General features: G+C 49.1%; 2 protein-coding genes across 6 annotated transcripts in view; one reads left to right on the forward strand and one right to left on the reverse strand.

Moving 5' to 3' along the window:
• GABBR1 (gamma-aminobutyric acid type B receptor subunit 1) overlaps positions 1–5,915 on the forward strand; it is a 172,705-nt gene extending 166,790 nt beyond the window's left edge. Inside the window, exons 23-24 of the mRNA XM_082209305.1 lie at positions 422–565; positions 3,889–5,915. Coding sequence (XP_082065431.1) covers positions 422–565; positions 3,889–4,134 — 390 coding nt within the window. The 3' untranslated portion in view covers positions 4,135–5,915. The remainder of the gene's footprint in view (positions 1–421; positions 566–3,888) is intronic.
• Positions 5,916–9,291: 3,376 nt separating this feature from the next.
• RNF225 (ring finger protein 225) lies at positions 9,292–25,358 on the reverse strand. Of its 5 annotated transcripts, none has more exons than XM_082210671.1 (2): positions 25,174–25,335; positions 9,292–10,672 (listed from the first exon to the last, which is right to left on the reverse strand). In XM_082210671.1, the coding sequence occupies exon 2, from the start codon at positions 10,622–10,624 to the stop codon at positions 9,866–9,868; it is 759 nt and encodes a 252-aa protein (XP_082066797.1). In that variant the 5' UTR covers positions 10,625–10,672; positions 25,174–25,335; the 3' UTR covers positions 9,292–9,865. The 5 variants fall into 5 exon arrangements, 4 of the variants coding, with proteins under 4 accessions (XP_082066797.1, XP_082066799.1, XP_082066798.1 ...); XM_082210673.1 differs by lacking the exon at positions 25,174–25,335 and adding an exon at positions 19,118–19,195; XM_082210672.1 differs by lacking the exon at positions 25,174–25,335 and adding an exon at positions 18,597–18,697.
• Between the last annotated feature and the right edge of the window lie 400 nt (positions 25,359–25,758).

Raw genomic sequence — 25,758 nt, forward strand, 5'->3', positions numbered from 1 at the left:
AGACGCGAACCCGGTTCCCCAGATTACGAGACTACCGCTCTTAACCACTACACCACACTGGTTATGAAATCTTAAGAGGTGGCGAAGGAACAATTTCCCAAAATATATTGCCTAGTGTTGCTTGGGAGTTTTACAAAACCAAAACAACAACAACAACCCAGTGAGGAATAAGGCTTGGGGAGAGTCCAAAGGCCCAGATAGAGAAGCGTTTGGCCCCCATGCGCCCCCCCTTCCACATTTTTAGGAATCTCTCCAATCTCCCCCTAAAAAATTCCCCTGCTTTCAGACCTGAGGTTGGCACTTTTGGCCCAGCCCCAGAGTTCCCCCTTCCTGCTGCCAGGCTCGGTCTTCTCCTTCCTGGACGCTGAGGTGCAGTCGTACAGCTGAGCCCCATGTTCTTGTGTGTGGCCTGTTCTTTCAGATGCGGCGCCTCATCACTCGGGGAGAGTGGCAGTCAGAGCAGCAGGACACCATGAAGACAGGCTCATCCACCAACAACAACGAGGAGGAGAAATCGCGGATGCTGGAGAAGGAGAACCGCGAACTGGAGAAGATCATCGCAGAGGTGAGGCAGGGTGTGACTTTTTCCGGTGAAGTTGGGTGTGAGTCTCCCCCCCCCCCTTGCCTTGTGCTTCCTGCCATTGGTGGCTTGTCTCTTCTGGAACATAAGAAGAACCCTGCTGGATCTCGCCCATCGAGTCCGGCCATCCTGTTCTCACAGTGGCCAGCCAGCCTGTCAGCAGGATCTGGGCACAACAGCCCTCTCTCCTCCTGGGGTTTTGAAATATACTCAGAGTCGAGAGTGGATTTCATGCTCTTTATTCAGCTCATAGTGGTGAGGAGGAATGAAAGTCCCCTCAAAGTATCTGCTTTATATACATTATTTACACAATGGGCCCCACATGATTGGCTAATTCTGGAATTCTCCTGTAGGCCAATCAGGTTGTGGATTCACTTCCATCTGGAGCTGGATTGGGTGGGTCCTGCAGACCAATCATACTGCTGCATTGTTCTAGGACCAATCAGACTGCTGCGTTCTGAATCCTATTGTTCTGGGACCAATCAGACTGCTGCATTTTGGATGCTATTCAACTCAGTACATAACAGGTTTCCAGCAACTGATATTCAGAAGTGGCTCTGACAGTGGAAGTAGAACATAGGCATCATGGCTAGTAGCCATCAGTAATCCTCTTCTCCGTGCATTTGCCCAATCCTCTTTTAAAGCTATCCAAGTCCGCAGCTGCCACTGCCTCTTGTGGCAGTAAGTTCCATAGTTTAACTGTGTGGTGCATGAGCGAGCCCTTTCTTTTATCTGCCTGGAATCCTCCAACGTTCATCTATGTTGAATATCCTCCTGAACGCCATGAAAGAGGGAGAAAAGCTTTCCCGATCCACTTTCTCCATGGCATATATAATTTTATACATTTTGGTCATGTCACCTGCTGCACATCATTCCTCTAAGCTAAAAAGCTGCAAATGGAACAGTCTCACTCTGGAGGTGGTGGAGTCACCTTCCCTGGAGGTTTTTAACCAGAGCTTGGAGGGCCATCTGTCATGGATGCTTTGGCTGAGATTCCTGCTTTGCAAGGGGTTGGACTAGGACATGGGTAGGCAAACTAAGGCCCAGGGGCCAAATCTGGCCCAATCGCCTTCTAAATCTGGCCCACGGACGGTCCAGGAATCAGCATGTTTTTACATGAGTAGAATGTGTCCTTTTATTTAAAATGCATCTCTGGGTTGTTCATGGGCCCTACCTGGTGTTTTTACATGAGTAGAATGCGTGCTTTTATTTAAAATGCATCTCTGGGTTATTTGTGGGGCATAGGAATTCATTTATTGATTTATTTTCAAAACATAGTCCGGCCCCCCACAAGGTCTGAGGGACGGTGGACCGGCCTATGGCTGAAAACGTTTGCTGGCCCCTGGACTAGGGTGACTCTCAGGGTCCCTTTTGACTCTTAAGATTCTATGAAATATTATTTTCCCATAGGGCAGTTGCTCCACACTCTTGGTTGCAATTGAAATCTTTTACAACTCCACAGTATCTTTTTTTAAGGAGAGGGGGCCAGAATTGCACACAGCATTCCAATTTCCCCCTACATTTCTAAATACACGTATAAGATGGGGGTTGGGGTGGGAAGATGTTTTGAAACAAAACAGAAAGAAAACCTCAAACCAATGATTTTTTTTTCCTTTGGCTTTTGTTGATAAACCCGCTCTGCCGTGAAAAGTCCCAGGATATAGTACATCGACAGTTAAAATCAGATTAAATACAATAAAACATAAAGCCACACACCAACCGTGAAGCCATCAAATGTACTACATATAAGGGGTGATGATAGATAATGTTAGTCCTACTCAGAGTAGACCTGTTATAACCAGTGGGTGTACTCTTGAGTATGACTTGGCATGATCTCACCCGCAGGGCACACAAGGCGGTGTTACGATGTTTACTGTTCCTATAACTCTTCCTTAAGCATTCAAAGTACTTGGCGTACGATCTGAGTAAACCAAATGTACCAATAAATATGGTACGACTCAGCTGGTCAAGGGAACGAAGCCTGATTTGGTTGCCAGGCAACCTTAGGGCCTGCTGTTAATTACTTCCTGGGTCTGTTTGCAGAGGGGAATCGTACAGGGGTTTTTTTAAAAAAAAATTCCCTACATCCCTGACCATTGCCCCTGCTGGCTGGGGCTGATGGCAGTTGTTTTTGTTATTAAAACAAAAACAACAAAACCTCCCTGGGGAGGGCATTCTACAATGGGGGAGCCACCACAGAAAAGGCCCCGTTCTCGTCTTGCCACCCTCTGGACCTCACACAGAGGAGGCACACAAAGAACGGCCTCATATTATGAACGCGGAGTCCTGGAGAAAGAGAGGCAGCCCTGGGGGTATTGAGATATACACCTCTTTCATGCTTCTAAGTCACTTGCAGCCACCCGTTTCCCCTCCTTGCCCCCCCCCAACAATAAGGGACGTGGGTGGCACTGTGGTCTAAACCACTGAGCCTCTTGGGCTTGCCAGTCGGTGGTTTGAATCCTCATGACGGGGTGAGCTCCCGTTGCTCTGCCCCAGCTCCTGCCAACCTAGCAGTTCAAAAGCATGCCAGTGCAAGTAGATAAATAGGTATTGCTGTGGCAGGAAGGTAAACAGCATTTCTGTGCACTCTGGCTTCTGTCACAGTGTTCCGTTGCGCCAAAAGCGGTTTAGTCCTGCTGGCCACATGACCCGGAAAGCTGTCTGTGGACAAATGCCGGTTCCCTCAGCCTGAAAGCAAGATGAGCGCCGCAACTCCATAGTCGCCTTTGACTGGACTTACCGTATTTTTCGCTCCATAAGACGCACTTTTTTCCTCCTAAAAGGTAGGGGGAAATGTGAGTGCGTCTTATGGAGCGAATGGCGCTGTGCAGAGAGGGAGAGCTGCGCAACACCCATTCAGCGAAGCGGGAGGAGGAACAGAAGAAGACCCTGCACAGAGAGGGAGAACTGTGCAGCACCCCTTCGGGGACGCGCCTGTCCTGTCCTGTCCTTCAGGGACTCCTTCTGTTCCTTCTCCAGCTTCGCTGAAGGGGCGCTGCGCAGTTCTCCCTCTCTGTGCAGCGCCCCTTCAGCGACGCGCCTGTCCTGGCTTCTGCCTTAGCTATGCACAGCCTATTCGGACAGGGGGAGCCTTCATCCCGCTTCCCTGAAGAGGCTTGGCGCGGTTATCCCAGAAGACAGAACAGCCACATGGTATCCCAGAAGCCAGATCCCTCTTGCTGTTCTGGCTTCTGGGATTCAGAATAATTTTTTCTTGTTTTGCGCCTTATGGTCTGGTGCCTCTTATGGAGCGAAAAATACGGTAGCCGTCCAGGGGTCCGTTACCTTTTTTCTTTTTTACTCAACAGAAGGAAGAACGAGTCTCCGAGCTCCAGCAGCAGCTGAAAGAGCGGCGGCAGCTGCGGTCCCGGCGGCGCTCCTCCAACTGTGCTGCCGACAACCACTTCAACAACTCGGCCTCGGCCTCGGCAGCCACCGCCCCAAACCTCTACCAGCCCAGCCTCCCTCTCGTCCGCTGCCTGGTGGCCGAGCAGGCTGACAAGCTGGGACGAAACAACTGCGATGGCAGCCGCGTTCACCTGCTCTACAAGTGACACTTTTTCCTGGGCAAGCGACACGGAGAAGGGGAGGAGGGCGGGTGGCGCCGGCACAGCCAAGGCAGGTCGGGGCAGAGGCTCACGAAACCAGTGGGAAGGGACTTGTACAGCCGGCTGGGGAGTTTGCTCAGAGTTCTTTCGTTCGTTTTCTAAGGGGGGAGGGAAGAAGAGAAATCATAACCTCTGGTTTTTGTAAAATACCTTTGTGTCCGTCCACCTGCCTGTGCCCCTTGAACCTGGAATCCAGGTGCCAACTCTATGGAGACTTGTTTTAGAAGTAGCGGATTGCAGGGGACACCGCCGTCTTGCCCCTCCCCTCCCCAAATGCACATGCACACTTGGTGACTTGACAAATGTGCCTCTCGGAAAAGATCGGTGTGCATCAGGCATCAGGCAGAAATAAGGGTTCTGTGGCTCTTTGTGGTTGGAGTGTGTGTGTGTGTGTGTGTGTGTGTGTGTGTGTGTGTAAATCTCTCAAGACTCTGAACAATTGCATCCTGCAGTGTCTGTTCCCGTGCAGCTATTTGGCTATTTGGCTGCTGCTGCCTACAGAAGTACGGTTCAACTGCAGCATAGCAATTGACAGTTGTGCTTGCAGTTACCAGTGGAAGCTTTTCCCTCCTTGCTTCCCACAAGCATATCGCTTCCGGGCACAGCTGGTTGTCTGGAAAAGGTAGGCACTGTAGCTCTGAGACAGTCCGCCTGTATGAACAGTATTAAAAGGGATAATCCGTTTACTTGTGGGCCAAGCCAGCCTGTTGCACAGCTCGGCCAAAGCGTTTTTGTACTGTGCAAACCCCGAACAATTCCACACAGTTAGACTACAACGGATTGGTTTCGTATATCATTCGGCATTGAAATGGTCAAACTAGGCCCCCTGCCCAGTCAGATTGTGGCTGTTTGTGTTGGGAACTAGAAACACACACACACACAAACACACATTCATTCCTCCAGTGGTTGTGCATGTAAGCCACATTGCACAAGGCCATCGAACCTCATTTTGACCTCCCTTGATGCTTGCGTACACGAGCGCAGGATTGTGCACGACTGCAACCTAGTCCCATCTGCATGTGTTAAGACTGAAGGCATATGTTAAGGAGGTGGGGATCAAGTGCAGTCAGCTTGTAGGGCGGTGGAAGTTGCAGCATTCCTGCACATTCTCAGTTGCAGAATGCACTACTTAAACAGGGAGAAGCTCCTATCCAGACACCCAGGGGTATATCCAGAGACTGTGTAAGAAGGCTGAAACCAAGCAGGTTGCTTCCTTTTCAGAGGCAGCTGTCAGCCACTGAAGACACAAACACCTTGTAGCAAAGTTCATAGGGAAGCGTCGCTCTTCGGCGCATGGGGTGGGCAGAGGCATCTCCAGTGTGCTTGCCAACTCTGAGCTCTGCCTATGAGATTGCTGCCTGCATTGCACTCTCTGCCAGACTCTCCACAAATGCCTTCATCTCTCACCCCACCAGGAATGTAGGCTCTGAAGCCACAGGGAGGGTAAGAGCTGGGCAGGATGCTGGTGAATATTAGGGAAATGTGGGTCAGCAGCTCCCTTTCGACCAGTAGCTTGTGTGTATGTGTGTGTGTGCAAGCAAGCATGCATGCGTCAGCACCTGTTTCTCCCCACACTTTTCCAATCTGAGCACTTTATTCTCCCAACAGATGTGGGTGGGAGCAGTGGGTGCTGCCAAGGGGAGCGGGGGAGAGAAGGGGAGTCCAGGTGCCTGCCAGGTGTCCCCACCCAGCGTGCAGATGTTCTTGAGTAAAATAATACAATATGAGATTTGGGCTCTCGTGTCATCTGTGAATGAAACAATTTCCCCAACCTGTGCTCCATCTTTCTCTTCTTGCACCATCTTTGGGTAGCGGTGGTGCTGCTCGTAAGAGGTAGATGAATTATCCATTCACTAAATTAGTGTGCTTTAATTTCTTGAATGGACAGCGCAAAGCTGCTCTGGTGACTGGGCAGAGGAGGTTTCTTGGTGACATCGGAGGGGCCAGCCAATCTGCACCGGCCACAACCGGCTGTTGCTGCTGCAAACTCGCAGAACTTGTTTTCTTTCAGAGCCCAGCTCCAGGAGAAGGAAGGTGCGCTTGGATTCAAAGGCGGCGAAGCTGCTTCCAAATTGGCTCTGAAAAAGGTGTGCTTGTCTTCAGCTTAAACGGAAGCTGCACACGCAGGCTTCTGATCCATGCACAATATATGCTTTGTCACTTAAGCCCTACAGTAGCCAGGCTGGTGGAAAAACTCAGGTGGAGGGGTGAGTGAGTGAGCAGGAATGGAAGATGCTTGTAGGGGAGCATGGAGGAGCTGTGAAGGAAGGCTCTAAGTGGCCGGCTCACTCAGCAAACTACAAGTCCCAGGATTCCCTGGGGGAAAGCCATGACTCTTATACCACTTGTAACAGGCATGGCTTCCCCCCAAGAATCCTGGGAACTGCTTTAACTGTATTGTGTGGATGTGGTCTAATCCACTGAGCCTCTTGGGCTTGCTGATCGGAAGGTTGGTGGTTCGAATCCACACAACGGAGTGAGCTCCCATTGCTCTGTCCCAGCTTCTGCCAACCTAGCAGTTCGAAAGCACACCAGTGCGAGTAGATAATTAGGTACCACTGTGACGGGAAGGTAAACAGCGTTTCCATGCACTCTGGTTTCCGTCACGGTGTTCTCTTGTGCCAGAAGCAGTTTAGTCATGCTGGCCACGTGATCCGGAAAGCTGTCTGTGGACAAACTCCAGCTCCCTCGGCCTAAAGCGAGAGGATCGCTGCACCCCATAGTCACCTTTGACTGAACTTAACCGTCCAGGGGTCCTTTACCTTTATCATATTCTGTTATTTGCATAGACAGCTGTCTGTGTTCATCATTCAGCCCGTAAGAATCTGGCCACCCAACTTATCACTAGAGTAGTCTTGCTCTAACTCTAGAGCAGGCGGAGAAGAAAGTACAGTGGGGGATCTACTGAGTGATTTGCAGTAGATCAGGAAGGGCTTCCCAGTTGTCGTAAGAACAGCAATAACAAAGGAGGTTTCCCCTGCCCTAAAGTTTGTTGTTAGAATCTGTAGTAACACACCTGTAGTTTTGTACCTGCATATACAGGTTGTCCCAGTGTGAGCTTCAGAAGCTGAGGTAGGCAATTAGCTTTGGCCCATGTGCCATTACTTTATACCTGGTTATGTGTGGTGGCCCTTCCAGCAGAGGAAAAAGCTAGATCCCACATGCCTTAACATTTCCCCATATCCTGCCCTCTTCTATATGCAATATATCTCTGCATGTTTACATTGGTCTGTGTTATATTCCATTTGTGAAATCACAGGGTTTTTAAACTTTTTAAAAAAAACGGAATACTGTTCTGGAAAACAAATTTTATTGGGGGGGGGGAGACAAAGAGGGAGGGGGAGACAAATATTTGGGGAGTCCCTTCAATCAGTCCCGTGGGAAACAATGGGAAGTGTCCATAATCAAGCTTCCATCCTTTGTCCCAAGGTTTCTAGTTAGTGGAGATCAGTTGGATCAATTCATGGAAATCCATAAGTATCCATCCAGAACAAATCCTCAAGGGGTTATTTAGAAACCTGTGGGCCTGTGCTGGTAGTGGATTCCATTTTTTAAAAAATATGGTTATGTCTCTGAGGAATATCCGAGTTTTTGGACCAGCAGCATCACTTAGGGGAGGAAGTCATGTTGGCTCTTGCCCAGCTGCCCAGCGCAGACAAGCAAGACATGAAATATAAAATGGAAAACAATTTGCTGGAGCACTAAATTTGAGTGGGTGCGAAATCAGGTTGCCAGTTCTTGAATGGTACCCCCACTGGCGTGACATTGACAGGAATCTGATCTGCAGGAAACTGGCAGCCAACCATGATCATTTCTGTGCTTTACCAGATTATTTCTGTATCTTAAAAAGGCACCAAAACAAGCCAAGGCGGTCTCTCCTGTAACCATTTTGCCCTCTAAGTCCAATAACAAGTTATGACGACTCTGTGATGGAGACAGAAATCCCAAATCAAACTGGAACGTGTCCAGAGGAGGGCAACCAAAATGGTCAAAGGCCTGGAAACGATGCCTTATGAGGAACGGCTAAGGGAGCTGGGCATGTTTAGCCTGGAGAAGAGGAGGTTAAGGGGTGATATGATAGTCATGTTCAAATATATAAAAGGATGTCATATAGAGGAGGGAGAAAGGTTGTTTTCTGCTGCTCCAGAGAAGCGGACACGGAGCAATGGATCCAAACTACAAGAAAGAAGATTCCACCTAAACATTAGGAAGAACTTCCTGACAGTAAGAGCTGTTCTGACAGTGGAATTTGCTGCCAAGGAGTGTGGTGGAGTCTCCTACTTTGGAGGTCTTTAAGCAGAGGCTTGACAACCATATGTCAGGAGTGCTCTGATGGTGTTTCCTGCTTGGCAGGGGGTTGGACTCGATGACCCTTGTGGTCTATTCCAACTCTATGATTCTATGATTCTATTCTATGATTCTATGAAATCCAAACTGGATTATCCTTCCTCTTGTGCTGGGCTGTCCCCCCCCCCAGGGCTCCTGTGCCTTTAATTGCTGTGTGGCAGGTAGAAATTTAACAGGTGAAGCCACTACCACCAACCTATCGCCACAGCTATGCAATTTGAATTTTTGCTGGCCACGCAGCTGTTCAAGACACAGAAAGCAAGCTGGCTGTCTTGCTAGCTGTTGCGAATGTGAGAGTCAAGAGAGTCTGTCCATTCCTCCAACATGATGTCAAGTTGCAAGCATGCGCACTTAGGCTGTCAAGTCCTCATCCTTGTGCATGTTAATTAAGTTGGAGAAATGGTCATCCCTTAGGAGCCGTACCCGCATTGCCCTGGTACAAGGAGTCAGCATTGCTGAGCACCTGCTGGGGCCCCACATCCCTAGCTAGGACCCCACCTCTGCTGACTCCCAAAGCCCTGGGAACCCCCTCACCAAGCAAGTGAAGAGGGACTGGCCCAAGGAGAAGCAGCCGCCTCCAATCCCCTTGCCCTCTCCTCCAGGGCAGTGATGGACAGGGTGAGTGAATGGGCAGCAGCAGAGAGGTGAGGCCCCCTGGCCAAGTTAACTTCCCCACCCTCACCCCCCACCAAAGATCTAGAGCCTATGCTGCAAACTCTACACACAGAGATGGTAGAGTGGATTGTGCCCCATTTGCTTTCCTTTGTCCCAAGTTACAAATCAAGCACATCAAGGAGGGAAAGGTTTTTTCCTCACACAGCTGCTGCTGAACTAGTTTTCCTACTACGCAGGTTGGTATGTTTTTATGCAGGAGAGCATTCCAAAAAGGCAACCCCTTATCCCCTTCCTCCACCTCGGGGTTCTGCCATCACCTTCTTGGACCAACCCAATAGTCCTATTCACACATTTACTCATTTTGCATTGAGAAGGTGGATTTGTTCTCTCTGGACTGCCCTGCTTCTGAGTGCAGCGACGAGATTATAGACGGTAACTTAAGGCATGCTACGCCATATTGAGGCAACATGGCCCCAGACGGCTGTGGTGGGAATTCTTCCGGTCATTCAAGCAGCAATTCAACTGGTAAAGTGCAAGTGCCTCCACAGCTTCAGCCAGTCTTGGACACGTGGCAATTCCCCCAGTATCCTGCTTCTGAGTGAGGCAAGCAGCCTCTGTGCAATCGGAGGCTACAAGTGGTGCAGCCGCTACAAATGGCAACTGGAAGACAGGAAGGGGGCAAGCAGGACCCTTTCTCCTTCGCCCCTCTTTAGCCCTAGGGTACAGAACCAGGTGCTGGGCTGGAGGTCCAGTTTGACCCTGGCCCATGACTCTGGTTACTATGATGTGGGCCTCCCATGGAAACAGTGTACATGGACGGCATCAAAAAGATGTAAATGCCACAGGTAATTAAGCCAATGGTAACCAGGAGGGCGACCGCCAAGGCCACGTAGAACGGCCAGCCTGAGAGGGCCAGGTTGCGGTTGGCTCCTGGCGGCGCAGGCCTGCCAACGTCAACGCTCAGGCTGACGGTGTTGAGGGAAGTCCCGGGCTTGGGCCCGGCTGGGGCGCCACCTCGGCTCTTGCCCGGCAGGTAGAGCAGCCCCCGGCGACGGTCAAAGCGCACGGAGCCCGGGGGGACAGCGGGCATGGAAGAGAGTTGCTCCAGGAGGTCGCTGCGGGTGGGGAGGCCCGGCAACCCCTTGCGGGAGGGGAAGGCCGTGGGGGCCCGGCAGATGGGGCAGGTGAGGGCGTTGACATCCTCGGAAGAGACGTTGATGCGCGCCAGGCACTCGAGGCAGAAGATGTGGCCGCAGCTCAGCTCCTTGGGCAGCCGGAAGAGCCGGTCGTAAGGGGTGAAGCAGATAACGCAGTCAAGGGCGCCGGGTTCGGCGCTGGACCCCTCCTCCTTGCAGGCCGGCTGCTGGGCCGAGGCCTCAGGCTGGAAGCTGACGTCAGGCTGGTCCATGGCCTCATTGACCCCGGCGCTGTGCCCGGAGGCCGAGGCCTCCTGTTCCGCGTCAGCAGGCAGCATCTCGGCTCAGCCGCCCCAGAGACTTGGGTTGGGCCCGTGTTGACATTTCTAGAAAGGAGAGAAAGAGAGAGAGAGGCCAAATATTTACCCCCGGCGATAAGGGGTCGCACAACCACACTGGTACAGGAGCCACCTTTCCCGATGTGGATTAAAAGGGAGGTGTTCCACTGTACCTGGAGATACCATGAAAGGGCATCCAGATGGGGGAAACCGGGCAAACCACATTAAAAGTTGGCGCAGGGCTCAAAAGGCAGCTAAGTGATTCTCGTTCTCAGTTGGGGTTAAAGCCGGGGTTGTGTTTGTGGCAGTGGCGTAGTGTGGGGGGTGCAGGGGGGGCCGGCCGCACCAGGCGCAACATCTGGGGGTTAGGGTTAGGGGGCACAAATCCACGGGTTAGGGGGCGCAAATCCATGGGTTAGGGGGCGCAAATTACTTGCCTTGCCCCGGGTGCTGACAACCCACGCTACGCCACTGGTTTGTGGGGGTGCATCAAAGCACAGCATTTGGTAAAGAATGACAGGGCAGAGATGGGTTGTGTCTAATCTTCATGGGTGCACCACTTCCCAAACCAGTGGTGGGAGCCCAGTGTGTTCAGAGAAGAGCGTGCAAATGGTCCTAGTCTCTCTTACACATTCTGTCTGACATATTCGAAATAAATTTTAAAAACTGTCCAGTAGCACCTTAGAGACCAACTAAGTTTGTTCTGGGTATAAGCTGCGTGCACACGAAAGCTTATACCCCCAGAACAAACTTAGTTGGTATCTAAGGTGCTATTGGACAATTTTTTAATTTTCTTATTTATTTTGACTGCGTCAGACCAACACGGCTACCTACCTGAATCTAGAATCACGTCTGACATATTTTATGCTTGCCAGCGTTAGTAGAATCATAGAATTGTGGAGCTGGAAGGGACCCCTGAGGGTTATCCAGTTCAACCAAGGGGAACACAGGAATTGAGAATTGAAATATATGGAGTCGAGAGCGGATTTCATGCTCTTTATTCAGCTCACAGTGGTGAGGAGGAATGGAAGTTCCCCCAGAATGTCTGCCTTATATACATTATTTACACAATGGGCCCCAAGTGATTGGCTAATTCAGGTTGCAGATTCCCTTCCACCTGGAGCTGGATTGGGTGGCTCTTGTGGACCAATCAGACTGCTGCATTCTGATTCCTATTGTTCTAGGACCAATCAGACTGCTGCATTCTGAATCCTATTGTTCTAGGACCAATCAGACTGCTGCCTTTCGGATCCTCTTCAACTCGGTACATAACAAGAACAATAGTCTGATTTGTGCCACCCCCAAACTGCAGCCCTATTTATGCGCTACTCGTACGGAGGAGCAACACTGATACAAAGAGTCTGCTGTTTCAGTCCAGCTCCCGAAGTTGCACCATGCCTTCAGGGGCTAAGGGATGACATCTGAAGCAAGGAACCTTCTCTGTTGATGCAGACTCCCCCTACAATTTTCAGCCCCCTAAGTTCAGGCTTCTAATTGTGCAAGGAGCTTCTACAGCTAGGAGGAAGCAGGTGACCTTGAGACCTGGGCTGGACATGCAGCCCCTTGGTAACCGTGATGCCCCTTCCCAGAGGCGATTCAGCCATAGCTCAGGGGTAGAACATCTGCTTTGCACGCAGGTTCAATGCCCAACGACATCTCCAGGTTGGGCCAAGAAACAAAACCCTGTGTGAAATCCAGCAGAGTCTCAGCCAGCCAGTGCAGACCAGGGTTGGTGAACCCGTGGCTTGTCAGACTACAACTCCCATCCTCCCTGGCCAGGAGTTGAAGTCCAGAAACATCTGGAGGGCCACAGATATTCCCCAACACTGGTGTTGGAAGCACTGGGATAGAGAGACCAATGGCCTAACCATCTATAAGGCAACTTCCTGTGTTATGTACGAAGAGAGCTTTTATTGCCGCTGTTCAGACACCACACATTGTGTGACTGCTTATCCTCCAACATGTTCAGTCCCCAAACCGGGACTTGTGTCTTCCTGGCCGAGCAAGATCACAGAGCCCAAAATACAAGCTTTTTTTGTGGAGTGGGGATCATGCTCTTGCATGAGAGCACAGTGCCTCAAAACATGAGTTTTAGAGCGCTGCACAAGATTAAAGGTAAAGGTAAAGGGTATTAGGTCCAGTCGTGGCCGACTCTGGGGTTGCGGCACTCATCTCGCTTTATTGGCTGAGGGAGCCGGCGTACAGCTTCCGGGTCATGTGGCCAGCATGACTAAGCCGCTTCTGGTGAACCAAAGCAGCGCACGGAAGCGCCGTTTACCTTCCCGCCAGAGCGGTACCTATTTATCTACTTGCACTTTAGCATGCTTTCGAACTGCTAGGTGGGTAGGAGCTGGGACCAAGCAACGAGAGCTCACCCCCTCATGGGGATTCAAACCACCAACCTTCTGATCGGCAAGTCCTAGGCTTTGTGGTTTAACCCACAGCGCCACAAGATTATGGCCCTGAAAAAAAGCACTTTTTTTGGGGGGGGGAGATCTTGGCACAAAATCATGCAAGATCATGGCGCCCAAAGTGGCTGCTATGCTCCTGCAGGAGGGCAAAACGGGATGCCCTGTTGTTTTTCCCAGGACACTTGCAGAGTATGTGACTGAATGTGCAAAAAGTGGCTCTCATCTTCTCTTGCCAACTTCCGCAACTAAGATACCATGCATACCGTCTGTCAACACACAGGGTTCTGCTCAGAAGTCACAATGAACATGAAAGGGAGGAAGAGGAAGAGGCTGTAGGATCAAGCCCGTGGCAAGTCTAGCCCAGCTTCCTGTTTTCTCATAGCAACCAACCAGATACCTTTGAGAAGCCCACAGGCAGGACCCGAGTGCAAGATTATGATTCTGCTGTCCCTCAAAAACATCCAGTCACTTGCAGAAATATTATCTGAGCGGAGTTTTGAGAGCAGCTGGTTCCTCCTCAATCCCACTCCACAGGCGCCACGGTGCTGGCGTAGATCAGCTACCACAGCCTGCCCTCTTTGCTCTAATAATCCAAGTGCATCTCACTGACTCTAAACATTCACCGCCTGCACTACCACGAACCCCCCACATCCTACCCTATAAACAAGGCCTCTCAATCCCAAACCACAGCCTTCTCTTTTTCTTTTTGAAATCATTTTTATTTGGTTTTACAACTACAAAGTTATAAAAATCTAAATATAAGTCCATGTACAGAGATTCCTCTCTGATTCTCGCGACTTCCCCCCGCTCCCTCCATGGGGTCCCATTTTGAACATTTGCAACTGCATATTCTTCCATATTCTTAACTTTTATATCAGTCTATATTGTCCACGGTATTTGTTGGACTACAAGTGAAATCAAAATCCTGCCAGTGTTTCCATCTGCTTACAGTGGTCTCCTAAATAACTTCTAATCCCCCCCCCAATTCTTTTATAAAGTTTTTGTCCTCTTGGTTTCTGAGTTTTCCAGTCAGTTTTGCCATTTCGGCATCGTCCATCAGCTTGGTTTGCCATTCCTCTCTGGTTTGCCAATCCATAGCCTTCTCAAGCTGTTCTGATCCTTAGCAGGAACGGCAGAATTATCCTGCTCATTATTTTAATACAGAACAGCTTCCAGAAAGGAAGGGCCTGGCATTGCCACCCCAAAGGACTAGCTTCTTCTGAAGCAGGCTTCTTAAGCTTGGGTCATTAACTTGGGTCATTCACCATGTAGATCATGGGTAGGCAAACTAAGGCCCGGAGGTCGGATCTGGCCCAATCGCCTTCTAAATCTGGCCTGCGGACGGTCCGGGAATCAACGTGTTTTTACCTGAGTAGAATGTGCCCTTTTATTTAAAATGCATCTCTGGGTTATTTGTGGGGCATAGGAATTCGTTCTTTTTTTCCTTCAAAATACAGTCCAGCCCCCCACAAGGTCCGAGGGACAGTGGACCAGCCCCCTGCTGAAAAGGTTGGCTGACCCCTTAACCTTGGGTTAAGAACTTAATTTGTTCTGGAGGTCGGTTCTTAACCTGAAACTGTTCTTAACCTGAGGTACCACTTTAGCTAATTGGGCCTCCCGCTGCCACCGCACGATTTCTGTTCTCATCCTGAAGCAAAAGTTCTTAACCTGAGGTACTATTTCTGGGTTAGCGGAGTCTGTAACCTGAAGCATCTGTAACCCGAGGTACCACTGTAGATGTTTCTCCTCACATTCCAGCAAATCTCTGGGGAGGGAGCCTGCAGCCCTCCAGGTGTTGGACAGCTAATGGTCGAGGATGATGGGAGTTGTAGTCCAAAACACTGGGATAGCCACAGGTTCCTGTTCTGTTGGAAAAAATGTTCCACAAGAATGGACCCACCAAACGCCGCTTTCACTAGGAAGCCAGCATCCTCCTCCACAGGGCTGGGGGAAGGTGTGTTAATCTAAGCGGGATCCCGGCCAAAGCCATTACCTGGGACAAAGGAACTGGTTTGGCAAGCTTGATCTTATACATTTTACCACAGACATACATGCGCACAGGTTTGGAAGGGGCACAGAGCCCTGTGGGATTGAGAAACATGCTAAAAACAAGGGCTGCAAAGGCTTTCTGCTTTCTGCAAAGCGTCACCCCCTCTCCACCCCAAGAAATTCCCTTCTCCGTTTCCTGTGAAGTTCCTGGAAACATTTCATCTCAAGACAGGCATGCTGAACTCAGTCATGACTGCTTCTTCCCAGCTGGGGTGGTAAGCCAGGTGCGAAAGAGGACTGGTGTCCTCGCTGCAACTTGAAGAGTGAGGTAGAACAGGGGAAACCCAGCAGCTGCAGGTTACACAATTCCCTGTTTTGCCCCACTGTTAAAGGTGCAGCCAGGACACCTGGCCATCCGATTGTCCTCCCCCCTCCTTCCACCACTCCCTATCAGTTCCACTAAGCACACCCCATCCTATTTCGGGACTTACCACCAGCTTAAGGAGCTCTTGTGTTTTGAAAGACAGAACATCTACTCTGCCTTCGAGATCCTTGTTCTCCTGTAACAAACTCTTCCTTTCAAAATCCGGGATAATCTCATGAGCAAATGAACCTCTGGCAACTCTCTAGTGCTGCCAATTTGAGCAGGAAGGAGGAAAAAACTTTTGTGGCTTAGTTTAACAGGACCCTGCTCTGCTCAGATAGGCAAGTAAAGCTTTTCACAGAAAGGAGATAAGCGTTATCACCTGCTAAAGGCAAAGATGGAAAGCTACTGTTAAAGGAACCACAGAAGGGGCTGCTGGGTTCTCCTTTTTTTAATGTTGCCCCCCCCCCCCAATTCATGCACATATGCTCCCTGCCCTCTGCTTGGTGGTCCGGAAGCTCCACATCATGAGAATCTCAAACCTGACAGGAAGAATTATTGAAATTTTGTCTCTCGCTTTCTGCCTTCATCTCATTTGAGCCTGGCAACCAGGGGTGGCAGCGGAAGTCGGTTTGTTTTTGAAGCCAAATTGATCAGATTTTGACTTTCCAGAACAACAGATGACACTCTTTAACAACAAATTTTTCAATACAGTTCTCGAGGCAAAGAATGTGTACCAAAATCCATACAGATGGGGGAAAGAGTGCATAACGTGAATATTGTATTTATCTCCTGGCGAATAAGTCTATCCATGGCTATTAGGTAAAGATAAAGGGACCCCTGACCATTAGGTCCAGTCGCAGATGACTCTGGGGTTACGGCACTCATCTCGCTTTACATACAGCTTCCGGGTCATGTGGTCAGCCATTTACCTTCCCACTGGAGTGGTACCTATTTATCTACTTGCACTTTGACGTGCTTTTGAACTGCTAGGTTGGCAGGAGCAGGGACCGAGCAACGGTAGCTCACCCCATCGCGGGGATTCAAATTGCCAACCTTCTGATCAGCAAGTCCTAGGCTCCGTGGTTTAACCCACAGTGCCACCCGTGTCCCTATGGCTATTAGACCTCATCACTATTAGACCTCTGCCTTCATGGTTGGGGGGCAGAATTGCTGCTGAATCCCAGTTGCTGGAAATCGCAGGAGGGGAGAGGGCTCTTGCTCTCGGGTCTTGCTTGGGGGATTACCCACGGGATCTAGTCGGCTACTGTAAGGACAGGAAGCTGGTCTAGATGGCCACTGGCCTGATCCAGCTCTTCTCAGGTTCATGGTTGTCTGTTCTGTATATGTAGTTTCTTTATGGTGCTGAGGGTTGCTGGGAAATCCATATCCACAGTAAAATTAACTACGAACCCCAACATTTGGAACCCCTCCAAACCTGTCCCAACTTTTGCAGCCTTCGCATCTGGCTCACAGAGCTACGATTTCCTAGAAATTCCCTGCGAAGATTAGTTTTGAAACCACTCGAGGAATTGTAGCTCTGTGAGGGGAATAGAGGGGGTCTCCTAACAACACTCAGCACCCTTAACGAATAACAGCTCCCATAATTCTTGACTGTTTAAAGTGGCATCATAGCTTTCAGATGTTTTGGTGTGAAGGTGGCCTTAGTCTGTGCCATGACGACATGTGGATTTTGAGGATAATGTTTGACAGCTTTTGTTTTGTTTTCTTTAAAAGATATTTATTAAAAAAAATTTAGAATATAACAATGAAAAAAAAAGAAACAAAATACAACACAAAAACAGTTAAAAAACAAATAATTTTCCATAATATATCTTCCTTACGCTTATTTCCCCAGACCTCCTCATACCTCCCTTCTTTGTATTCCACTTCAGTTTGTTAGTTCAGCAAATCCTTACCATTAAGCTTTTACCCATTTATAAACCTTTTTTTCCCCGTATCTCCTAAAGCATTACAGCTGGAAACCCCTTAGTTTCTATCCAACATCCTTCTAACATTCATTAATTTTACAATATTTCTGTAAATAGTCTTTAAATTTATTCCATGTTTGACAGCTTTTGACAGGTAAAAATAGGGTCAGATGGATGTGTAATAACTAGACCTGCTCCAATCCATCAGGCTTCAGGAGAGGGAGAAAGGGATTGGCAGGCCTCTCCTTTGGCACTGCTGAAAGACCAGCAGCATCTGTCCGCCTCTCCTTGAGATTTTTCCATCCCAGTCGGCTGCTACTGCACCTAAACTCCGAGCCGCCTGTTGTTCTTTCCCCGCCTTGAAATAATTTCCCCTTTTGTGTTGTGTTTTTAAGATGGCCTGCCTCAGGGCAGGGACTGCCTTGTTTCTGTTACTTGCAAACAGCTTGAGCAGCCTGCTTTGGCTGAAGAGCAGGATGAAGATGCTTTTAAAACAAACAGGTAGACTCACGAAAAGGAGTCACCTCCACAGGGACAACCTGCCCCTTCTGCACTCTCTTCTTCGCTTGCTCCACCATCACACATCTACTAAAATTTTGAAAAGTCGTTTCTGCCTTTTCTACGCATTTGGGTACCTCTTAAGAGGGACGCAGGTGGCGCTGTGGGTGAAATCACAGAACCTAGGACTTGCCAATCAGAAGGTCAGCGGTTCGAATCCCCACGACAGGGTGAGCTCCCGTTGCTTGGTCCCTGCTCCTGCCAACCTAGCAGTTCGAAAGCATGTCAGAGTGCAAGTAGATAAATAGATACCGCTCTGGCAGGAAGGTAAACGGCATTTCCGTGTACTGCTCTGGTTTGCCAGAAGCAGCTTAGTCATGCTGGCCACATGACCCAGAAGCTGTACGCCGGCTCCCTCGGCCAATAAAGCGAGATGAGTGCCGCAACCCAAGTCGGCCATGACTGGACCTAATGGTCAGGGGTCCCTTTACCTTTAAGGGATCATAACCCAAATCTGCACGATGGTTCCTGAGATCAAGGCGCAGGTTGTCCTCCATGTTTGGATTCAGGCGGGCATCTTTTTTGAACCAAGATGCCCAACGGAACCTTTCGAACCTGCACTGGTTTTAACCAGAGATTTCAAAATGGCGTCGACTTTTTCGGTTTCTTCCAATTCCCAAGCAGCACCAATGGAATGGCAGCATACAAGCAGCTTTGTCAATAAAACAAAACAAAATGGTCTCCAGTAGCCACTGACAGCCAGAAAGAATTGCCCTAACCTCAAAGGATGATGACGCTCTCCTGGTCGTGCCTTGACCTGACGAGGCTTATTCTAGTGGCAAGGAGAGAGATGGCCTTTTCTGTAGGAGGCACCATTCCTGCAGAACCACTGTCCAGACGACAAGACTCCCCTCTCAGCCTCATTGATGTGGTCCAACAGAAAGCAGAGCAATGTGTTTGGCACCAGCTGGGTTACAGGAGATGCTGGAAGAAGACATATCCAACCATCTTAGGGACCTCAACTCCAGATTTGTGTAGTAGGGTTTACTCCTTAGCCTTTTCTTGTCTCCGATATGGCCCTCAATGCAGTGGAGGTTTCCATCAGAGTTTTCCATTGCTACCTTCCCAGCTTGGCAGGCCCCATCTGCCCCTCACGTCCCTCTACAGCATGTGGAGAAACTGCCTTCTTGACCATTGGATCCACTGTTGGTCTCGTCTGTTCAATCTGCCAAAGCCTGTCTTCGCATGCAAGGGAAATTCCTAACTCACTGAGGGTTTGAGGCCCATTGGCTTCCCTCACCTGGTTTGTCCAGTCAGTCAAAGCCATTTCCTGGGGTGTGGCCACTGTCAGCTTCCAGGAACCGCAGGTGAGAGCTGAGCACAGGGTGGGGACCAAAGGTGAACAAACTACCCTAGAAGGAGCACAATGTGTCCCCCACCAGAGGTACTGCCTCTCCCATAGCACCCCAGGCTGGAGTAAGCCAGCTTATACACACACACTGTACAAAGGTAAAAATGACATGAGTTACTCCACCCACTTTTATCTCTAGCTCCACCCACCACCAGCACGTGGACCCCAGAGTGTCACCTCAGATGAAATGTGGCCCTTGGGCAGAAAAAGATTCTCCACACCCAAGCTAGTGGCTTTCGTTTCGATCTGGATTTTGTGGGTCTCTTGTATGTTTGCTTTCTGCACACCACTTGGTCATTGTGCATGAAAGGCAATATACAGATAAAAAGATATTGCAGTAAATGGCTTGCAGTAATTGGTAGGGATCTTAACTCATAATACTACTAATATTAGTAACTTTAATATTACCAGCCTCGATCATTTTTGGGTGCCTGCTGAAGACATTCTTATTTAGACAAGACCGCCTAGATGTTTAGAAAGTTTGTATGAGTTTGTTTTAGTCTGCTCTGTTGTGGGGTTTGTAACTTTCCGTATGTTTTAGATTCTGGTTTTAATTTTTTTAGCGATAATTTTATTGCTTTTGTTGGGGGGGGGTAAACCGCTCTGAGGTTTACACTCAAGCAGTACAGCGTGTATGTACCTCTGGTTACATACTTAATTCATTCCGGAGGTCCGTTCTTAACCTGAAACTGTTCTTAACCTGAAGCACCACTTTAGCTAATGGGGCCTCCCGCTACCGCTGCTGCTGCTGCTACGCAATTTCTGTTCTCATCCTGAAGCAAAGTTCTTAACCCAAGGTACTATTTCTGGGTTAGCGGAGTCTGTAACCTGAAGCGTATGTAACCTGAAGCATATGTAACCCGAGGTTCCACTGTACATAAATTTCATGAAATAAATAAACACTGTAACTGCCAATTACTACAAATACCCAAACTGAAACAGGGGACTGAGTATTGCAATGAGGTCTTAGTGCTGATGTCCGTACACTTGCGTTCGTCAGGGCCAGTCCAAGAAAACTTGGGGGCCAGCAGAGGAACAAATAACACCCCCGATCCAAGACAAGGTGCCTAATATTCAAGGCAGGTCAAGGGATCTGGGGCACCAGAGGCAGATTCCCACAAGTCCCTCTCCCCTCCCTGGCAGTACAAGTACAGCAATAAACTGAATGACTAACAGCTTTCTGCCTTTTTATGACATCCAAAGTCAGCTGCCTGAGGCAGCCGCCTCAGACCGCCAAATGGTACAGCTGGCTTTTAGCATATGCCTTAGACGCCAGGGGCACCATCTTCCCAGATTTCTCTTCTTTAGACTCAGGACCAGGGGCAGAGGAAGGGGGGTACAGTGGGTGCGGACCGGCCCGGGTGTCACCATTGAGGAGGGTGGCAAAATACCAGGCGGCACTCACTGTGGGGCCTGTCCCAGAAGAGACGTAGGGCTCGGGCGCGCACAGGCTCTGCGCTGCCCAAACGGTCCACCCGCTGCCTCCCCACCAGCTGTAGGGTGAGTGAGTGGGAGGAGGCTAACAGACTCTGGAGGCCCTGCAGTGTACCCAGCCCCTATGGGTGGCTCGCCCGGCCCCTGGGCATGCCGCCCCAAGTGCCCAAGCAGCTTCCTCCGCCACTGCTCAGGACATCGGAAATGGGATTTGGAAATTGCCGCAATTCTCATGTTTGCCCAGGGTCAGGGACGGAAACCACAAAAATGAACATATATTTATAAAATTAAAAAAATGTCCAGTAACACCCTAGAGACCAACTAAGTTTGTTCTTGGTATGAGCTTTCATGTGCATGTACACTTCTTCAGATACACTGAAAATGAATGTGGGTGGCATTTGCAATTGTTGGGATTTTTTAGTCCGCAGGTGGTTACACATAAATAACCATGTTGTTCCCTGGCATTGGTTTGGCCCTTTCCTTTCCATTGAAATGCATTGAATGACATTAGTTGCGATCAATGTATATTTCAGCAGAAGCCAGACTGCAGCGGAATGGAAACAGCGCTGGTAGCAGTGAACATAGGATGGCACACAAATCGCTGCCTCCTGCATGAATGTTGATTGCCAAAAAATTGGAAAGGAGAGAAAATTCCAACGAAGGAAGAATGACAAATTAAATGATGTGAATACTTTGAACTAGCAAAGATGACAGAGGCCATCAGAAATCAAACAAACCAAAATTTTAAAACTGAATGGGAGTGTTACAGAGTATACTTAGAAAAACATTGTTCCCAAACAAAAGCTCTAATACGCTTTGAGTAATTTTCACAAACTAGTTAACAGACGGATAATGTACGCCATGTGAGATCAATGAATCAAAAGGTGAAAATGGACACAGTTAAAAAGATAAAAGAAGTCAGGACCCGCAATGTGGTGGAGGGAAGTCACTGTTAAAGATGTTGTTTTATTTTTTATGTTTTGAAGAATGAAATGAATAACTGTACAGTGGTACCTCGGGTTAAGTACTTAATTCGTTCCGGAGGTCCGTTCTTAACCTGAAACTGTTCTTAACCTGAAGCACCACTTTAGCTAATAGGGCCTCCCGCTGCCGCCGCCACACGATTTCTGTTCTCATCCTGAAGCAAAGTTCTTAACCCGAGGTACTATTTCTGGGTTAGCGGACTCTAGGGTTGCACGCTCATCTCGCTCAAGAGGCCGGGAGCCGGCGCCATCTGAGGACACTTCTGGGTCAAGTGGCCAGCGTGACAAAGCTGCAGCTGGCGAGCCAGCACCAGCGCCGCACACGGAAACGCCATTTACCTTCCCGCTATAAAGCGGTACCTATTTATCTACTTGCCCTTAGGGGTGCTTTCGAACTGCTAGGTGGGCAGGAGCTGGGACCGAACAACGGGAGCTCACCCTGCCGCAGGGATTCGAACCACCAACCTTACAATCAGCAAGTCCTAGGCACTGAGGTTTTACCCACAGCACCACCCGTGTCCCAACCCAAGGTACCACTGTACTAATACAGTGGTGCCTCGCAAGACGAAAAGAATTCGTTCCGCGAGTCTTTTCGTCTTGCGATTTTTTCGTCTTGCGAAGCACGGTCCATCGCAACTGCGCCTCTTCAAGCGGCTTTAAAAAAAAAGCGCAAGACATTTTCGTCTTGTGAAGCAAGCCCATAGGGTAATTTGTCTAGCGAAGCAACGCAAAACCGAAAAACCCTTTCGTCTAGCGAGTTTTTCGTCTTGCGAGGCATTCGTCTTGCGGGGCACCACTGTAAGCAAACTCAATAAAGCATATTGCAAAAAAAACCAACCAAATCTCTGCCTCCTCAGATCCCCGTACCAGAGGAGACAGTGAGGAACTCCCGCAACTTATCCCAACTAACAGGGCATCCTTCAAAAGGCAAACGTAGGAGCCATTGTGTTCCTAATGGAGGATTGCATTGCAAGATGCAGCTAGGGCCAGCTGCCCAGCCTCTTCCTAAATAATTGCAGTGAAGGAAGGTCCAGCCTTCTCCAAAGGGCTGTGTGCTGCACCGTCAAACAGCTTGGGCTGTTGAGAAGATTCAGCCAACACCTCCTTCCTTGCCATTTCCTCCAATTAGTTCTAGTTCTGACCTGTGGAGAAATGTCTTCTGCATGACAGCCCTTCAGGTATTTGAAGGCGACCATCCAGGCCAAGCTCACGCAGCGCTTCCAGCCATTCCTCGCAGGACTCGGCAAACCATATCCGAGACACTTTTGGAAGGAGTACAGAAAACTGGGCTGCGTAGACTTTAAATCACACATACCCCTCTCCTTAAAGAATAGTCACACAGCTACGGTTGTGTAGATCTCATGGAGACAGCGGTTTAGAAGGTGATTCATATTTGAATTGCAATACAGTGGTTCCTCGGGTTACAGACGCTTCAGGTTACAGATGCTTCATGTTACAGACTCTGCTAACCAGAAATAGTACCTTGGGTTAAGAACTTTGCTTCAGGATGAGAACAGAAATTACACGGCGGTGGCGGCAGCGGGAGGCCCCATTAGCTAAAGTGGTACTTCAGGTTAAGTACAGTTTCAGGTTAAGAACAGACCTCCAGAACGAATCAAGTTCTTAACGCGAGATACCACTGTAACACAAAGTTACAACAAAAATCATCCAATTATCAGCACTCTTAACAGATTTTTTTCACAGGATTTTTCTTAATTGGATTTTTCAGATGATTTTTTTTTAAATGGGGTGAGAGGAGGAATAGGAATGTGTTTTAAATGTATACACAGCCCTGGAGGACTCTAGTGCAGGTGTGTAATCACCAATGCGATTTTATTTTTATTATTTATTAAATTTCTATATCGCCCTTCATCCAAGGATCACAGGATGGTTGACAATATAAAAACACAAAAACACATAGCATAGCAACATATAAAAACAATACCGCCATCCAGTTTAAAAGGCCATAGATTGTTCTGGGTGAAGAGGAATGTTTTTGCCTGGCGCCTAAAGATATCCTAAACTAATTCTAGGGAGTCTTCCTTTAAAGGTAACAGAGGGACAGTGTTTTAGCCAGGGAAATGAGTAATAGGCACTGTCCTTAAGACACCTGAAGCCCATGTACAGATTGTCCTGTATTTCTCTATTATTGCTCACCTGCGGCTTCAAACGTGGAGTATGGGATGCAAGCAGAGCAAAGGCAGTACATATAAACAGAGCCAAAGAGTTATTCTGTTTGCCTTGTTCTTTGTGTACCACTACATTCCTCCATCCCACCCCATGGCCCCTGCTTTCCAGAAAGGCTCCCTAATTTTCCACGACCGGCCTCTCTATAGCCCTGATCAAGCAAAGCTATCTGCTCACAAAACACACACAGGAGAACTGTGCAAACAGCTTAGGAGTGCTCTCAGGTTTTCATGGCTGCTGCTGTTTGCGCTGCTGAAGAGGCTAGCCTTTTCTTTCTTTCTTTCTTTCTTTCTTTCTTTCTTTCTTTCTTTCTTTCTTTCTTTCTTTCTTTTTTTTTTGGTGCTGCCGAAGAGGCTAGCTTGCTCTTTCTTTCTTTCTTTCTTTCTTTCTTTCTTTCTTTCTTTCTTTCTTTCTTTCTTTCTTTTTCTTTTGCACAGCCTCTTCAAAGAAATCTCTGACTCTTCAGCGCCTTCCTCTGCTATTTCAATTGTGGTCCTAGGGACCACCTGAAAACACGACAAGGGTCACTTTCCTGGATCACAGGGCCTCAAAGCAGAGACCAAGCAAGGGAGTGATCTCAAAATGCAGAGCTTTGTTGGGCTTGGAACCCACCACAGACCACAAAACTAATTCCCAGATTGAGTATGCAATCCCGGAATATGTGAAGTCAGGCACACTTGTGACGGAGTGCCCCTGAGCATGTGCAGAGTGCACTTCCCTCACACTGCTGGATAACTACAAACAGCTCCCATATGCCCACCATGGGATTTCCTTGTTATGGGATGGGACTTCCAAACAGGACTGAGCCCTATTGCAGACGTTTGAAATCCCTATCTATGCAATACGACCATTCCTTGCCTACCACTTCCATTCTAAATATTAAGCCATTAGCAGAAATGGCCTTCATAGGTTTTCCTGGAACCACGGGGACTAGAAGCAAGTTTGTACTGTATTCATTGTCTGCTTTTAGGAGGAGGTTCTCAGCGTTGGGTGGTTGCCCACCACCTTCCCAGAGGGGCAGTTGTAAACCCAATGTATCACAATTGCATGCCAATATACCCATTGCTCAAAACAAACAAGCAGGCATCCACCATCCACTGAGTGCATCGCTAGGAATAGTTTTCAGCACATTGTGTGTCACCCGGAAATCAGCTTCCAGCCACATCAAAAGGCTTCCCTCTCTTTTGCTCCTGGATTGAGCACCTTCTGCTCTCAGCTGGCCCCATTTTGGAGGACTTGCCCTTTTCACAATCTCTGCCAGCCCCGCAAACTCCTGCCCATCTGTCTGCAGCCCCTTGTTCCTTCCTGGCCCACCCCTGCCAGTTCTTTGCAAAGCCTCACCTGATCTCGAACGACAGACGTTTTCCTGCAAGAGAGCTCTGTCTCCAGCTAGCTGAGTGCCAGGTTCGCTCCTGCCCGTCTCACGGTGCCTTCTCGTGTTTCCAGTCGCCCGCTTGCTCGCAGCCACTCCCTGCCACTGGAATCTGCCCCCTGGAGAGAATGTATTCCCAGGTCACACCCCACCTCAGGGCTCCACCTGCTGCGAGGCAAGGCAGGGGTGGACGAGCCGGTGTCGCCACATTCTCTCCTTCAGGCTGCTTGGGGAGGAATTTGCCGGCACATAATCCTTCCTCAGGGTTCCCAGAGTGCCTCCTTCCAGCCGCGACACCAACTGCAAGCTGCAGAGTCCAGCCTTCTCGCAGGACAGAGGCTCTTTTGGCCTGTAAACACCGGTCCTTATAAACTGGCCACCTTCTTATACATGGCCTACAGCAGGTCAACAGCAGCACATTTGCCATGCATTACTATGTGAGGAAAGAGCTCTTCCGAAAATTAAAGTGGGTGCAAAGGATTCTATGGGATGGAGCCCCCCAACCCACCCTAAATCATTTTATAAGCTGTCCCCTGCCACCTAGCGCCTTTTCT

The sequence above is a fragment of the Podarcis vaucheri genome (genome assembly GCF_965113315.1).
Source record: "Podarcis vaucheri genome assembly, chromosome: 2".
In the NCBI taxonomy this organism is placed as follows: Eukaryota; Metazoa; Chordata; class Lepidosauria; order Squamata; family Lacertidae; genus Podarcis; species Podarcis vaucheri.